General features: G+C 42.8%; 1 protein-coding gene and 1 pseudogene across 4 annotated transcripts in view; one reads left to right on the top strand and one right to left on the bottom strand.

The window, feature by feature from the left end:
- KIAA0232 (KIAA0232 ortholog) overlaps nucleotides 1-17,832 on the top strand; it is an 80,715-nt gene that overhangs the window by 15,988 nt on the left and 46,895 nt on the right. For 3 of the 4 annotated variants that reach the window (XM_070462441.1, XM_070462443.1, XM_070462444.1), the window contains exon 2: nucleotides 16,612-17,113. In XM_070462441.1, coding sequence (XP_070318542.1) covers nucleotides 16,883-17,113 — 231 coding nt within the window. In that variant the 5' untranslated portion in view covers nucleotides 16,612-16,882. Of the gene's footprint in view, nucleotides 1-9,654; nucleotides 9,739-16,611; nucleotides 17,114-17,832 lie in introns of all 4 variants that reach the window. The other variant, XM_070462442.1, reaches the window with a different exon arrangement.
- On the bottom strand, nucleotides 1,194-1,504 carry LOC110129164 (small ribosomal subunit protein eS27-like; annotated as a pseudogene).

Genomic DNA, 17,832 nt, shown 5'->3' with positions numbered 1-17,832 from the left:
GGAGCAACAGCATCTCAAAAATTTGAAACCCTGTATAATGTGAATTAAATTCTCATCTCATTTAATCCTGCCTCTCTCTTTCCCCTGCTGATTCATCCTGCTTTGATGATGGTAGGATCTCTTACAGAATCCATGGTCCAGTTGTGCTGTGTTCAAGCAGGACGGAATCCCTGGAAAGCCAGACTTAGATGCAGACCAGTGCTGCTGAGGTTGTCCCGTTTGGGACCAGAAGGAGCTTTCTGGGTTGTTGTGAGTCGTTACGGGATGGTCTGCAGCGGTGAGGAGCTTGACTTTGGTGTCAGCTCAGCCTGCTTTCAAATCCCAATTCTTCCTCTTTTCTTTCTGTCTGGGGAAATTCATTTCCTCAGTTTCAGTTTCCTCATCTGAAAAAAAAGGGAACGCTTAGATGGTAAGGCTTCAGTAAGCATAAGCTGCTTCTGCTGTTGCCAGAAGAAAACCACAGCTTCTGTTATAAGGAAGAGAAAGGATCTTTGCTCACTCATTCTGGATTCAGGTGACTGAGCTGTACCTATGATCTTAGATGTCAACTAGCAGGAAATGTGCTTAACCAGTAAAGAATGTCTGCGGAAAACCTAGAGAGACATCCTCTTAGTGAGGAAGTGTGGAAACGTCTCCTGTATAATCATGTACCCGACGCAGGCCGCCCCGCTGGTGCTGCTGCCCTTCCCCGCGCTCAGCAGCCCAGCCCGTGCGTCAGTGGGGGTGGGATGCGGGGAACAGAGCCGTCGGCCTGCGCAGATGACGACTGTGGAGAAGACCTAGGAGCATTTGGAACCTGGTATCTGGGAATAAAGCTAACAGCCACGGTCCGTGTAAAAAGCTTAGGATTTGAACACATCCATGAAATTTAAAAGAGTTTTGACCTGTATTGGGGTCCTTTATATAAATCATTTCACTCTGTCTTTTGAGGGAAGGAGTTACTTGGTTTTGTTTTTTCAATAATTTTTTTTTTTTTTTTTTTTTTTTTTGCTGCACCTCGTGGCACGTGGGATCTTAGTTCCCCAACCAGGGATCAAACCCACACCCCTTGCATTGGGAGCTGAGTCTTAACCCCTGGACCACCAAGGAAATCCCGGAGAGTTTTAATTAGTGTAAAATTCCAATCCATAATGTATCACCTTTGTTGAGTATCACACTTTGCTGAGTGTGGTTTTTTAGTTTCTTGGTTTTTTTTTTGTATCCAAAACTTGTTTATTGGGATGGTTTCCCGTTCATCTTGATACAGGGTGCTTTTAGTGCTGCTTCCGTCTGAAAGAGCATCCTTCTGTAAGCCTTGCTTTTCCTCCTGTAGTCTGGCAGAGGACAGGAGAGAAACCAACACCCAACACTACTGTTTGTGCGTGGCTAAGGACGGCGGTGGTTTCAGAGCATCCTGGGCACTTTACATCCGTGAAACAGGAATTGGGGCTCTGCACCAGGCGCTGCTTGTGTGTCCTCCTCTCCTCTTCCGGAGAGGATAAAGGAGATCCTTTGCGAGAGGCATGTTCTCATGAGCAGGTCGTCACCGCCGGAAAGGGCTGAGTATGGTATTTTAGATACACTTTTTAGGAATGTTGCACTGTTAGCCTGTCTTTAAGCCTGTCTCATATTTTGGGTTTTGAAAAGTAAATCTGTTTCATTGATCTAAGGAGAATTATATAAGACAGGTAGTCACTTGGGCTCCAAGGGTCATAGGGCTTCTCAGTGTTGTTTCCCAAATTCAGGAATGCCTCAGAGTACACTTGGTAGCATTTCTGAGGTTTTCAACACGTTTGTTAGATCAGGCACTGTGCTTCTTGCCTGCATCTCCACCAGCCCCAGAGTCGACCCCCTGAGCGCCATCCTTTTTCCTCCAGTGTGGATCCATTGGCCAGCTGGATTTGCTCTTGGCAGTGGTTCTGCCCTTAACATCCTGTGTTAACATTGGGTGTCTGCCTTGATCCCCTAAAAAATAGCTTGGTGGTTGTGTGAAATAGAAACAGACTCGAGACTGTTTCCGTGGCTGCAGACACCCCCACGGTGTTCAGGTGCCTGACTTCCCGCGGTGCTTGTCGTGTGCACCGGTAGATAGTCACAGCACGGAGGATGTGGGCACCAGCCAGTAGCCTCTACCTGTCTGTCATCAAAGATAGTAAATGAGAACCCAGGCATGCCCTGGGGAAAAGGGAGACTCTGGAAGCTTCCGATACCACAAAGAAAGAGTACTGATTGACTTTAGTAAATAGAATAGTACAGTTTATTCAGATTATTTATAGAAAAGGAGAAGGATATATCTAGTGATATTATTCCTAAATTAGTCTTCAGTTTTTTTTTTTTTAATTTTTTAAAATTAAAACCTTATGATTTTTTGGCCACGCTGAGTCTTTGTAGCTGCTTTCTCTGGTTGTGGAGAGTGGGGAGGGCTCTCTGGTTGGGCTGTGCGGGGCTTCTCATGGGCCTTCTCCTCGTGGGGGCGTCTCCTGCTGCAGACCACAGGCTCTGGAGCACAAACTGAACTGTCCCGCAGCATGCGGGATCTTCCCGGACCAGGGATTGAACCCTGGTCCCCTCCATTGGCAGGTGGATTCTTAACCACTGGACCACCAGGGAAGTCCCAGGTTAACTTTTCAGTCCTGTGAAAATTGAGGCTGTAAGGACCTTAGGTGATCTATGTCTATGTCAGTGTGGGCCTTAGAGAAAATGTTAATTCTTTCTGGTTAGAAGATTATATTTACCAAAGCATATTCTGAGGAACACAAAACAGGTCTTGAGCAAGTATGGAAATGCTACTTTGTTTCCTTCCTGGAGGTTCCACCGGCATATTATTACCATATTAAAAAGTTTCAAGATGTCCTAAAATTAAAAAAGAAAAAACTTTTTATTTCAGCCCTGGTATTTTCCTAACTCATGCAAAAAGGAAGTAGTTCTATAACAGAAGTGATACATTTTTATGTCACCTGGAATACACCTTGGAGAAACTAGCAGGCTCTCTTTTAAACCTTGACACTGTTCATTTAAATAGCTTCCTAGAGGCTATACATGGTTATCTTAAGAGTTGCATCTAAAAACTTGATTTAATCTTTGAAGCATGTAATTAATGGATGCAGAGTGAAAATATGTATAGCAAACCTGTTCTGACTTTTCAAATCTGTATCATTTTGCAAAATCAAATAGAGGATTTTATTTCGATTTTTGAAAATTTCTGACTAGTAAGATACAAGTCAGATAATATGTATAAAATTTTCATGCTGAATTAGGTACCTCTCATTGACAGACCTAAAACATTACCCAAAATAGTGCTTCTGACCTAGGTTCATTTTAGAGAACTGTAATATGTATTATTAATATTACTTTCCATACTGTTCATGGGGTTCTCGCAGCAAGAATACTGGAGTGGTTTGCCATTTCCTTCTCCAGTGGACCACATTTTTTCAGAACTCTTCACTGTGACCTGTCCATCTTGGGTGGCCCTACACGGCATATTTCATAGCTCGTTGAGTTAATACAAGTGCTTCTTTCATGACAAGGCTGTGATCCATGACAGGGGAGCCTGGCATGGTGCATTCCACGGGGTCACAAAGAGTTGGACATGACTTAGTGACCGAACAACAACAATACGTATTAAGTAATACAGTGGCTTTTAATAGTAACTACAAAAAAATTGGCTCACTATCTTACCAGTGAGTTGTAGGATTTCCGGCCATTTTTCTCCCACTCATTGAAACTCAGAAGATAGATTACTTTGTAGTTTTGAGATGAGTAGTTGAAAGCTGTAAAATTTTTGTACGTAAGACATTTTGATGGGCAGCAGTATCGCTTTGAAAACTTACTGTAATTCATAGTCATCTACTCTTTTACTTGATAGAATGTTTCATCCTTGACAGAGTAGTTTTCAGTATGTTGGAGCTTTTTGCATTTTCAGAAATTCCAAAAATCTTCCTAGTTTGTTTTGTTTCCAAATAAACTTGCTTTTGAAACTTCCCCAGCGGCCCAGTGGTTAGGAATCTGCACTCCACTGCAGGGGCACAGTTGCCATCCCTGGTCAGGGAAGCTCCCTGTGAAAACAAAACTAATAAACTCGCTTTGGGTTCATGAAAATATGCATTTCTTAAAGTAAGATCAATTTAACTTGCTCCTAACAATTTTTTAGGTTCCTAAAATTTAGTTGTTCCATCTCTTTTCCAACATTTTTTCTAAAAGCTTTCCAGAATTTCATAGTAGTGACCTTTGTTTCAGTTTGGGGATTTTCTTTGATAGCTGCATTGTAATCTCTTAGACTACTACTTCACTTCAGATACAGGTATATACGTTTCTGTCTCCCTTTTGACCCAGATGGCTTCAGGTATGTTTTTTTATCCTGTAAACTGTATGACATGAAATTTGCCCCTTTTAGGGGAAAAAAGGGGCATTTTTCTAAATATCTGTAAAGACTTTTTTAAAGGCATAAAAACTACCATTTTACAGCCCTGCTAAAGAATTCTGACGTCTAAGCTAAACACTTCATTGGTTACTGTACTGTGACAACCTGCAAATAAATTATAATCTTTGAAAAAGCAGTTCAGCTTTTCAGACCAGAAGTATTAAGTGGTGAGTAGTGAATCAGCAAGTGCCTGCCAGTCAGGTAAGACTTAGAAATAAAGCGGGGTTACCGGACGCAAGCAGTTCATCTGCTTCATGTTCAGCCCAGTTAAAGCTATCAGAATGTAAAGGCTGGTCTGGACTGTGATTTCTACAAGCATTTGACAACAGCACGGTCAGTAGAGGAGAATTCATCCCAGTTGGACAAGTTCTTCTCTTTTATTCATTCCCATCTCACACTTGATCTGCGTCTCATCTGTTTTGCTTTAATGGGAGTCTGTTTAGTACTTTGATTCTCAGGTAGAACTGAGCACTTTCTCCTGTTTTTTACCTTCATACAGTCGGTTCTTCCTTCTAAACAGATACTAACCAAGGTCTGTTACACAGCAGTGGTTTATTAAGGCATTTGCTAGTTACTTTTATTGTCAGGTAGTAGTCTTATTTATCTATAAGAACTGTCCTACATTCATGAAAAAAATCCATTTTGTTTGTCCCTGGAGAATATACACTGATCATTTCTGATTACCTGGCTAGTAAAAGTGGAACTTCTTAATCTGTTATGCAGTTCTTCCTGTTTGCACAGAAGGAACTCATGTCCCACACTAGATTTGTTGATTGCATTATTTTATAATGCAGCGCTATTCATTTTCTAGGTCTAGACACACTTCTCGATGGGGAAGAGACTATAAGTCTGATTGTCCATTTCTATACAGTTTTCCAGTTACATGGCTAAACAGGTGTACATGACCATCTTTTAGCCCCTGATCCTGTCCTCAGTGATACAGCTGTGGGGTAGGATCCATAGTTCTCTGTGGGTTTTCTCTTCTAGCCATACATTGGCCCTGGAGCCAGGCTACCTACTAAAGAGAATAAGCAGTATGTTGTGTTCCAAATCGGTGTACTGAGATCTGAAAATAATAGGCAAGGGTTACATGTATGTGCTTAACCCCCTCATTATGTGAGTGCCCTCTCTGGTTTCCTGGCAAAAGTTATTTAGGAAGTTTGTGAAAGTAGTAGAATATGAACAGTCATAGTGTTTCAAACATCTGTCTCTTTATTCTCTTTTCTGTGTTCTTTTTTCTGTTTTATACCCTTTACCCTTTCCCTTCAAAGGCTTTTCTTTATGTGAAAATCCTATGGACACCCAAATTGAAAAATTATGAAAAGATAGTCGCAGGTAGTATAGGCCTTTGATGAATACTGAGCACTTTTAACAATTTTTTGATGAAACTGGGAGCGAAGAAGGACCCATTAAAAATAGGGTGAAGGCATAAATTCCCCCGTACCAGGTCACAGGGAGGGCGGTGGGTTCCATGGGAAGAAGTCTGTATTGTGCCTAGGACTCGGGAAGCCTCCGGGAGGCGTGTGTGTTTGGGGCTTCCCAGGTGGCCCCCCCCAACACCCCCCTCCCATGCCAGTGTATGAATATTGTTTTATCTCCCAGACTTTCTTCTTCAGACTTCATTCCCCCTGTTGGATTGGGAGTATTTGGCTAGACTCAGTTTTGATCACCTGCTAAAGGACTCAGCTCTCTGCCGCACAGCACCTGGACCGTGTCACGGCCAGGCCCTGAAGACCAGCCTCGTTTGGAGGGAGCCCCTGCACTGGAGGCGGTTGGAGAAGCATGTGGACGGGGGTCACTGAAGGACGAGGCTGCTGAGGACAGCGAGAGCCCTCAGTGTTGCCGGAGAGCACAGGGCGGCCTCGTGTGAAGGCTGCCTAGAGGGCCCGCGGCAGGACTCCACTCCGCGACTGCCGAGCCCTTCTTACCTCTGCAGCGTTGCTGCCTTCCAGAATCCTTTCTGAGCATTAAGATGAGTCTCTTCTGTATGGATTCTTTTTCTTTTCGCAGTGTTTTAATTCATCCGTGGCTTTGACTGTTCCGTCTGAGTTTCCCAGATGGCTGGGTCCAGCGTTAGATTCTGCACGTCAGACGCAGAGCTGCGGCCTCTTGAGCCCTCTGTTCGTTGCCCCCTGAAGTGACTGTGAGGACCGGGGCTGCTGACGTCTGTTGCTGCCCTTCCTTCTCCTCCCCGGCATCCCCCCCCATACACATACCCCTTGTGTAAATGAAGTGAGCCCCTGAGACTTGCTTTGGTTGACGAGGGGGGAGTGACTCGCTCCAGGAGAAGCGTTCAGAGCTTGGGTACACACTTGGGTTCAGATAGTCTTTTTTTTTTTCTCTCTCACTTGTGGACTGGCAGGGTTCAGGGCTGGCGGCCAGGGTCATCCTATCTCCCAGGGTGGTTCTGCTCAGTGATTGTGCCAGGCGTCCCTACCCGTCCAGGATGGACATGTAGCACAAGCGAGATACTGGCATTTGCATTCGTCTCCAGTGATTGGGAGTGGTTTCTGCAGCACACCCACTGTCTTGGACTAAATAACCTTCCTCCCAAATGTTGCCCTTGGCCCCCTGTCCTGTTTATTGTCAGTTTTCTTTTGTCATTTATTTTTGCTCTTTTCAATTCAATTCAGTTCAGTCGCTCAGTTGTGTCCAACTCTGCGACCCCAGGGACTATATCCCAGAGCCTACTCAAACTCATGTCCATTGAGTCGGTGATGCCATCCAACCATCTCATCCTCTGTCGTCCCCTTCTCCTCCCACCTTCAATCTTTCCCAGCATCAGGGTCTTTCCCAATGAGTCAGTTCTTCACATCAGGTGGCCAAAGTATTGAGTTTCAGCTTCAGCATCAGTCCTTCCAATGAACACTCGAGACTGATCTTTAGGATGGACTGGTTGGATCTCCTTGCTGTCCAAGGGACTCTCAAGAGTCTTCTCCAACACCACAGTTCACTGTGTCTCTTCTTACCATTCTCTACAGTCTGGCTTTGTTCCACAGTCATAATTGTGTGAATATGTTCTGCTGTAATGAAATCTGACTTGTTGAGACGTTTGAGGCCTCTCAGACCTGAGGATGAAGCTTTGCCAGTTCCCTCACACAGTTCCTCTGGGGCGCAGGTAGGCATCCCATCTTCTGGCATGAGGAGGAGTATCTGTGCGGTGTGCAGGCACGTGAGGAGGGGCGTGGGCACTCTTGAAGAAAGAGCCGACAGTTCTCATTTAGCCCAACACAGTCATCTGCTGAAGAACGTCAAAGCCAGCCTTGTCCAGTAGAACTTCTGTGATGAGAGAAATGTCCTGTGTTTCATATTTGCAGGGTCACTGCTAGGCACATGTGGCTATTAGAGCACTTGAAATGCGGCTGAGGAACTGATTTTTGAATTTAAATAGCCAGTGTGACTAGAGGCCACTGTATTAGACAACGCAGTAAGGCTCTAGAGCAACACTGGGGTGACGTAATGTTGGGTGAAAAATGCAGGATGTGAAAGTTTATATTCATATTTAATGTGTAGAGGTAATGAAAGCTTTTAAGTTCTATGTGAAAAGAGTCACACAAACACTGACGATCATACCACTATATTAACAGTGAACTGTACTAGAGAAGTTGTATATGTCTGCTCTTCTGTTTCCATATTTTAAAAAAATCCTTTAAAAAAACTTTATAGCAAAAAATATGTATTGTAAATTTGCACGTAAAGAAAAGGGTTCTGAGACCTTAAAAGAACGCTTCAGCAACTGAATATTTGCTTGAGCAGAGCTGCGCAAGATTTACACTTGGCCCTGAAGAAGCCGGGTTTACGACTGTTTACGGTCTGCTGCTCTCTGATCGGCTGTGCTGTGACACAGGTCAACTGAGAAGACAGCCCACAAGTAACACGAATGTTCCGTGTCAGAAAGAGAGTGTGCTTTTTGAAATAATTTTTATGAGTTTTTGAGCAAACCTAAAAATACCTGTGTCACCAAAAAAAGAAGGGAGTGGGGGGAAGGACCTTGGTATGTTTTAGTTTCTGCCAGGGGTCTTTTCTGCTTGAGCCTGAGGAGGCTGATCTGCAGAGTGTCTCCTGTAGCTGTCTAGGAACCCTGACGGGAGCTGCTGTTTGAATTGTTCTCATCACTGTTGGTGGTGGTACAAAGCGTGTGAGACGACGGCCACTGTTTCTTACAGCATTGTTACATAGGGGAGGAAATTTTGAAAGGTCAGTGGACTTCTTCAGACCCACCCCCTCAGCACCGCCAGCCCTGCAGGGGGAAAAAAAACCCCTGCTTCATCATTAAATTACTCATTTGAAGATTGTGGCATTACCAAGTTTTGTCTGGCAGTTTGTTGAAAAAGTTCTTACGTAATGACTTAGGTACTTAGATGTGTTTTCCTTTCTCCTAGATAGAGAAATCATTTGGGGCTAATTATATCACTCTGAAAACACTTGGACCAGATAATTAAAGAATTAAATGCGTTCATTTTTAGGAGTCAGTTTGTTGTTCTAGTTCCCGTAGGTGTCACAGGCCCCAGGGCCCTGACTGCTGGAGACTGCTGGAGGGTGACGCGGGTTTTCTTGTGTGGGGGGCGGGGGTGGCATGGGAGTGAGCGAGGCTTGACGGACCCCCCCCCCCCCCTGCTGCCCCCAACACACACTCCACCAGGCTCATATTAATAACTTGGCCTGGAGGCTCTCGTCAACCCCCAAGTCTTTGGAGGGTGGTGTTCATTCACTCCCAGGACTATTCTTAATTCTAGAGCCCTTGAAACACGTGGAAACAGTACAGTAGGCCGCACAAGGAAAGTGGTGTGTGCTGAGCGCCTGCTTCTGTCCTGTTGGGGACAGTGTGGCCTAACAGTGCATCTTCGCGCGGTCCAGACCACGGGAACCCGGCCGAGGGGTCCATGGCGCTTCTGCGGATGCATACAGTCCAGAACACGGGAGACGGGGCAGACGGGTCCATGGCGCTTCTGCGTCCATCCTCTGCACTATGCCACCTGAGCTCTTGGCAGTCCCATTGGAAGTTGTGCTAGAGACCAAACTGTTCCTCACAAAAGCAAAAGACTCTGTTATGACTAGAACTAGGTTACTGTAAATGAAGGTGATTTCATATTTTTTTTTTTTAAGGATAGGAAATTGAGTATTTTTTGTACTAAAAGCCTGACGTATTTTACATTATTACTGCTCTTCAGATAATCGTATTAGTGAAGAGTCCTGTAAGCGTAAGCAGACAGTTGACAAGGGGAGTTTACAATAATACCACCTTCCCTTGGCAGGACATTTTGTGAAATGCAGAGGCCACAAGTGCTTGGAGGCGTTTCTCACTGGCTCACTGCAGCAACCTTCTGAGAAGTCAAGAGGTCGGGAGACCAAGGATTTACTGTTCTCTTTACAGATAAGTTATGGGCCCCAAATCTACGTTGGTGCTCTTTGCACTCGTCTGTCTTGCCTTTGAGAATTAAAGAAGGCACATCCTTCCATGGACATTTGATTAGCTATATATTATTATATATTAATATATTATTATTAATATTATATATTAATATATATTATATATATTATTGGTTTCAATTCATTTAAAATTTAAAGTAAAAAAAGACAAATTCTAAAATGAGACTATCATTGTTGGACCTTTAAAATTATCATTTATTCAGCCCACTCTTTAGGATCAGTTCAGTTCAGTTCAGTTGCTCAGTCGTGTCCGACTCTTTGCGACCCCATGAACCACAGCACGCCAGGCCTCCCTGTCCATCACCAACTCCTGGAGTTCACCCCCAAACCCATGTCCATTGAGTCAGTGATGCCATCCAAGCATCTCATCCTCTGTCGTCCCCTTCTCCTCCTGCCCTCAATCTTTCCCACCATCAGGGTCTTTTCAAATGAGTCAGCTCTTCGTTACCAGGTTGCCAAAGTATTGGAGTTTCAACTTCAGCATCCTTCCAACGAACACCCAGGACTGATCTCCTTTAGGATGGACTGGTTGGATCTCCTTGCAGTCCAAGGGACTCTCAAGAGTCTTCTCCAACACCACAGCTCAAAAGCATCAATTCTTCGGCACTCAGCTTTCTTTATAATCCAACTCTCACATCCATACATGACCACTGGATGGTTTAGGTTAATTTTGTGTGGGAGAAAGATGCTCAAGATAATTTGAAGGTTCTTTTTTTGTCAGTGTAAACCTTTGTAGAAGAAAAAGTTGGGAAAATGGGACAAAACATCCTTTGAATATATATTGTTGTGTTTTTTCTTTTTTTTAGAGAATTTTAACTAAATGCAATTTACCTTCACACTAACTAACCTTCATGTTCTCGAATGAGTGTAAAGGTGAATAGACAGTTTGGCATTTTGGTGTTTGCCAGCTGTGTTCTTGAACTTGCCAGGTGAATGATAAGTGGATTTTGCATATGCTTGTTAGCTTCGGGCATAAAAAGCCATAAACAGGTGGTTAAACAGGTAACTTTCAGTTCAGCACTAGAATATAAAGGCTTCCATTGGGTCAAATGTTTGCTCCTCTGCCAAAGGCTTGCAGCTTAGGAGAAGGGAAGCTTAGTTAACAGCCCAGTGTTTATGCCTGGGTCACCTGTTAACAGTTCAGGTTCACAGTGAGGCGCTTCGGGAACGTTCAGACCTGCCGTCGTGGTACTGGTGTGCTTCTGTCTCAGACCCTTGTTGTTAAGGTCCTCTCCCCGGCGCAGCCCACATGACCACGTAGTCTGATGCCCCTCCTCCCCCGACACGCCAGCCTTTCCCCTCTCTCCTTCAGTCCTCTGAGTCTGTTCTGTGTAGACAGTAAAAGCAAACTATAACCCCTAGTGACTGTAAGGATATGGGCAATTTAAAATTTCTATGAAATCAACTATTGAACACATTATAGCAAAAATCTCTTAGGGGTAATGATGCAAGGTTTCAACTGGCTTTGATGAGATTCTGAGCACTCAGTGTGTTTTGCTTTATTTTGTCTCTCACCTCCTTCCTGGTTCCTTCCCCCTGGCTAACTCTCTTAACGATAACAGAGAGAATCCCACAACCATGTTTTCAAGTAAACACAGTGCACCAAAATGGTTTTTTGTTTTAATCGGTCTTTACAGTGAACCGAGTGTGTCGTGTGAATTTTTAAAGTCTTTATGCGTTTAAGTAATGGGGAAAAGCCTTCCACTAAGTTGTTCACAGTGAAACAGATTTTTAGAAGTTCTCTGGCCAAGACAATTAACGTACCGTTCATTAATGATGTTCTTCTGATTCCACTGTACTATGGATCTGATATATATTGTTGGATTCAGTTTCCTGAACTTTTGTTTAGAATTTTTTGCATCTGTGTTCATGAGCCATAGTGGTCTGTAATTTAGTTACAGTGTCTTAGTCTGGGTTTGAGAATAATGCTGGCCTCTAATGTGATTTGGAAAGTAATATCTCCTCTTCAGTTTTTGAGAACAGTTTATATAGATTTGGCATTGTACTTTCCTTAAATATCTGGTAGAATTTACCTTTGAAGCCAGCTGGGCCTGGAAGTTTGTTTGTGGGAGAGTTTTAAACCGTAAAACCAGTTCCTTTAATAGGTACAGGGCTATTCATTCTGTTTCTCCTTGGGTGAGCTTTCGTGCTTTGTGTTTTCAAGGAATTTGTCCATTTCATCTGCACGCATTTTATTTCGTTTGTTGGTGTGAAGTTTTTTTCTCACATCGTCTTGTTATCTTTCTTAAGTCTGTGGAGTCTGCAGGGACCTCACCGCCCTCGTTCTTGATATTGGTAGTTATGTCTTCCCTCTTTTCCTGAGCAGTCTGGCTGAAGGTCCATTTTGTTGTCTAAAACAACCAGCTTTTGATTTCGTTCTTTTTCCATTTTCTGTTTCTTTCGTTTCTGCCCTCATCTTTTATTTCTGCTCCCATCTTTTATTTCTCTCGTCTGCTTAGTTTAGGTTTCATTTGCTCTTCTTTTTCTAATTTCTTAAGATGAGAATTGAGATAATCAATTTGAGACCTTTTCTGATATAAGCTCTTTGTGCTAAAAATACTTCCCCTAAATACTGCGTTAGTGGCAACCTAAAAATATTGATATGCTGTGTTTTTATTTTCATTCAATTTAACATACTTTCTAATTTCTCCTTTGATTTCTTGTTTACCCTCTTGGTTATTTAGAAATATGTTCTTTAGTTCTCAAATATTTGGGGAATTTTTCAGGCATCTTTCTATTATTAATTTGTAATTTAATCCCATGTGGTCAGAGAATATACTTTATATGAGTTGAATCCTTTTGTTGCAACTTTTTCTGTGGTCCAAGATATAGCCTGTCTTAGTCCATCCTAAAGGAGATCAGTCCTGGGTGTTCACTGGAAGGACTGATATTGAAGCTGAAACTCCAATACTTTGGCCACCTGATGCGAAGAGCTGACTCATTTGAAAAGACCCTGATGCTGGGAAGGATTGAGGGCAGGAGGAGAAGGGGACGACAGAGGATGAGATGGTTGGATGGCATCACTGACTTGATGGACATGGGTTTGGGTGAACTCCGGGAGTTGGTGATGGACAGGGAGGCCTGGCATGCTGCAGTTCATGGGGTCGCAAAGAGTTGGACACGACTGAGCAACTGAACTGAACTGAGGTCAAGGTGGTTGGTAATGTTTCTTGAGTCCTCTGTAGAGGGCCTTCCTGATTTCCTGTCTCCTGCTTCTTTCAGAGACTGAGAAAAGGGATACTGAAATCTAGCGTACTTATGGATTTGTCTGTTTCTCTTTGTAGTTCTGTCAGTTTTATTCGTGTATTTTGGAATTCTGCTATTAGAAATATTTTGATGAATTGACACAGTAATCATTATGAGATCTAGTGTGTCAGATATTAATGTAAACACTCTGGTTTCCTTTTCATTCGTGTTGGCATGGTATGTCTTTTCCCGCCCTTGTACTTGTAACCTATTTGTGTCTTTACTCTTAATCCAGCATTTTTAACATATTTTTTTTATAGTTGGGTCTTGCTGTTTTAAAATCCCATCTGACCATCTCTGCCTTTTAATTGGTTGTTTATGCCATTTAAATCTATTATAGTTGTTAACAGCTATCTTATCACAGTCTGTCTTCAAGAGATATTATACCATTTCATGTGATGTATAAGTACCTTATAATACTGTTCCATTTCCCCACTCTTGGTCTTTATGCCATTACTGTCATACATTTTACTTACGCATATGTTATAAGGCTCACAACGTGTCCTTACCTTTGTTTCTGTTAACCATCCCGTTATCTATATCCCTGACCAGGAATGAACCTGGGCCCCCAGCAATGGAAGCACGGAGTCCTGACCACTGGACTCCCAGAAAAGTCCCTCAGTTACCTTTTTTTTTTCCTTTTTCGCTGCATCACTGTGTGGGCTTTTCTCTAGTTGCAGTGAGTGGAGGCTAGTCCCTGGTTTCGGGGCGCTGGCTCCTCGCTGCGGAGCATGGGTTCTAGAGCACAGACTTAGTTCTGTGCATAGACTTAGTGGTCCCGCGACGTGTGGGATCTTCCCAGACCAGGGATCACACCTGTGTCCCCTGCGCTGGCGGGCGGATGCTTAACCGCCGGACCACTGGGGAAGTCCTCCTCTGTTTTAAATATCTTAATAATATCTTAATAATGTTTAAATATCTTTTAAAGATATTTGAGTAACAAGACAATTTTAAGTTCCTGTCTGTGGTGCTCTTGTTCGTTTGTGTGCATTCACATTTGTTCTGTTCTTTTTCCTTCTGCCCAAAAGACTTCCTTTAACATTTCTCATAGGGCAGGATTGCTGGTGATGCTGTCTTTCATCTTTTTCATGTCTGAAGAAGTCTTATTTTCAACTTCACTTTGAAATACGCTTTTGTTGAGAATTCTCAGTTGACAGCTTTTTTTGTTGTTGTTTTCAGTACTTTAAAGTTTCTGCCCCGTTATCTTCTCATTTGCATTGTTTCCAACAATCTGATGTCATTCTTATCTTTGTTCTGTTCTCCCTAATATGCTCTGCACCCTCCACCACTAAGATTTTTGTCACTGTTTGAATAGTTTCATTAATGTGTTGATGTCTATGTGTTTCTTGTGCTTAGAGTTTATTGAACTTTGTGGGTCTACATGTTTTGGTTTTGATCAAATTTGGAAAATTTTTGGCCATTATTTCTTCAAAAACTTTTTTTCTGTCCTTCTCTCTTTTCCAGTATGTAATTGTAATATGTAACAACTCTCTCTTCCAATATAGTTTTCTTAAAGTTATCACATGGCTTGCTAAAACTGTTAATTTTTAAAAATTCTCTTCCTCTCCATATTTCATTTTATATAGTTTTTGTATATGTGTGTGGTTTAAGATTCAGTAATCTTTTCTCCTCAAATGTCTAATCTGCCATTAGTTCCAGCCTATATTTTTAATCTCAAACATTGTAGTTTTTATCTTTAGATATTTGATTTTTATCTTTTTGAACTTATGGAATATAGTCATAACTTCTGTTTTAAAGTCTTTTTCTCCTTATTGTAACTGTTGTGTCAATTCTGGATTGGATTCAGTTAATTCTCCTCCTCATTTCCACTCCCTTTGTGTTCCATTTCTCTGCATGCCTGCTGATTTTTTTATTGCTTGGCCACACTGTGCAGCTTGTTGGATCTTAGTTCCCTGACCAGGGATTGAACCTGGACCCTCAGCAGTGAGAGTGCAGAGTCCCTAACCTCTGGACTGCCAGGGAATTCCCACATGTCTGCTAATTTTGATTAGGTGCCAAATGTTGTAAATTTTATCTTCTTGGGCGGTGGATATTTTTGCATTCCTGTAAATTCCTTGAACTGTGTTCTGGGACCTTAGTGAAAATAATTGGAAGCAGTGTGATCTGTGGGGCCTTGAATTTTAAGATGTACTAGGCAAATCCAGAGCAGTGTTTCCTGTAGGGCAGGTGACTCCCCGTTACAGTCGAGACCCCCTGAGCCCTCAGACGTGGCCTGAACCCTGGTTGGCGGCAGCCAGCAGCGAGCCCGGCCCTGCTGAGCCCTGCGCCTGTCTCTGCCTTCCCTCCGTGATGATCCTTTCCTGTGCACCAGCTGGGTCCTCGCCTGCATGCCCCGATTACACTCTGCTGAAGGTGCAGGAGCAGCCCTTTGCCCGTGTCTGATGTTTTCCTCTGGGCAGCGTTCCCCTCTCTGGTACATTTTCCCTGTATCTTCAGCTGCCTTACCTTCTCTCACCTACTTCCTAGAGCCACTGCCTCAAGTCTCTGCATCGTCTTGGGGTACCTTCATTGAATGAGTACTGACTTGTCCACCTGCTTCAAGTGGTGTCCTGAGTTGAACGTATTGTTTAATTGATGATCCGCCTGGCATCCTGAGATCCAAACGTGTTAAAAGAATTGTGGAAGATGTTTTAATTTTGAGAGTCAGCTGGAAAATTTTAGCAAGTAAAAACATAGAAAATCTTTGCTTTATCTAGTTTTTATAATTCAGAAAAGATAGTATGGTAGAGAAGATTTTAGAAAGTCGCAGAAGACATATGACTGTGTGTGCACGGTCAGTCGTGTCCAACTCTTTGTGACCCCGTGGACTGTAGCCTGCTAGGCTCCTCTGTCCATGGAATTTTCCAGGGAAGAATACTGGAGTGCATTATCATTTCCTGCTCTAGAGGATCTTCCTGGCCCATAGATCAAACCTGCATCTCTCGTGTCTCCTGTGTTGGCAGGTGGATTCTTTACCACTGTGCCACCTGGGAAGCCTAGAATACATTAACTTAGTGGTACATTAAGCTAGTGACATCGTCCTGTGGTGGATTTAAGCATATTTTGTTTGTATTTAATGTATGTAGCATCTAATATGTAGTTCTAGATAAAATGCAGAAAGCTGAGTCTTAAATTTTTGGTAAGGAGTGTCTGTCTTTCTGGCTTGATGCTCTTACTAGAAATAACTGTTCATACATTTTTTAAAAGTCATTTTTGGTAGCCCTCTGATTATCTGCTAAAACTCATATAAAAGCTGATCCAGTGAGATTTACCTATCACTGTTAGTTTTCATTTTCCAGTGGCATAAATTAGTCAGAGCTCTAGCATAAAGAATATTATGACTTAATAAAGCCACCGTTAGGTTAGTTTGACGTGTTGAAAGTGTTAATTCAGTGGGAAAAGCTATTAAAAGAGTGGAATGTGTCACAAGTGGTCAGAGAGTCAAAGAGGAATGGTTCACTTGGATTTTTTTGTTCAAAAGATCAATAATTTATATCTATACATAATGCTACCTTTTTTCTCTCTTATTTTTGTAGGTTCTGCTGGAGACTTACATTTGGCCTCGATGTGAAATTAAAGTAGAAAATCGTATCTACATGTATGTTAATATCAGGATGTTGATGATTCATTGGTCATGCCTGCAGAGGGAAATTCAGTTGTAGATGGCTGACTGCCAGCAGAAATAAATGCTCACCCTAGATGTCCAGCATCTCTCCTTTTTACTGGAGTGAAAATCCCCTCCAGACACCAACAGAACATCACTGCAGAAAATGCTTCGCATTTTAAGGATGTCAGCCACCTAAGTTCATGCGCCCTGTCTGTACAGTTGCTGTGGACGGTTTACCATCTGAAAGCTCCTCCAGCTCTTACCCAGGCCCCGTATCTGTCTCTGAAATGTCTCTGCTTCATGCTTTGGGTCCCGTGCAGACCTGGCTGGGACAAGAGCTAGAGAAATGTGGCATTGACGCCATGATTTATACCCGATACGTCCTCAGTCTTCTGCTGCATGACAGCTATGACTACGACCTGCAGGAACAGGTATTTACTTACTGTAGATGTTTTGTGAGAGCTCGTGATTGTGTCTGCATGTCTGCGTTTTCCTCCCGAGAGCGCTTTCGTAATCTGGAGCAGGTAGACGGCTGTGGTCCAGAAACCTTTAAGCTGATAGTGGAGTACAGATGAGCCAAGTCACCGAGCATACTCTCTGGTCAGTCACTGTCTCTGAGACTTTCTCGACGTCCTGGCACAGACTCTGGATTTTGTCACGGATGGTAGTAGTTAGATGACCTTCTAGTAGCACTGCTCCAGAATGTTGGTTTAGGAAAATGAGACATTATGATTACATGTTTTAATCATTGTGTCTATTAACACTCCTTAACATTTCAAACTTTAATATTTTATCTCCGACAGTGACGATAAGCTGCTTATTAATCCAAGTATGTGTTTTGAATCAGGAGATTAAAATTTTGGTAAAGCATATAACCTTAAATACTCAGTGGATATGAATTTGAGCAAACTCTGGGAGATAGTGGAGGACAAAGGAGCCTGGTGTGCTGTAGTCCATGGGTCGCAAAGAGTTGGACATGACTAAAATGCCCTTAAGTGAGCCATTATACACTTTACTTGACTTAGGTGTGTAGGTGAATAAAGCAAGCAAATTCGTGTTCTTGACAAAGATCTTGACTTTGGTCTCACTCACCAGGAGAAGCTGCTGACTGTGAGGCTTGCTGAAAGGGAAGCAGAGCTCTCAGCACCGA

Source organism: Odocoileus virginianus, unplaced genomic scaffold (genome assembly GCF_023699985.2).
Source record: "Odocoileus virginianus isolate 20LAN1187 ecotype Illinois unplaced genomic scaffold, Ovbor_1.2 Unplaced_Scaffold_5, whole genome shotgun sequence".
NCBI classification, from domain to species: domain Eukaryota; kingdom Metazoa; phylum Chordata; class Mammalia; order Artiodactyla; family Cervidae; genus Odocoileus; species Odocoileus virginianus.
This window is presented reverse-complemented; position numbering and strand designations above follow the sequence as displayed.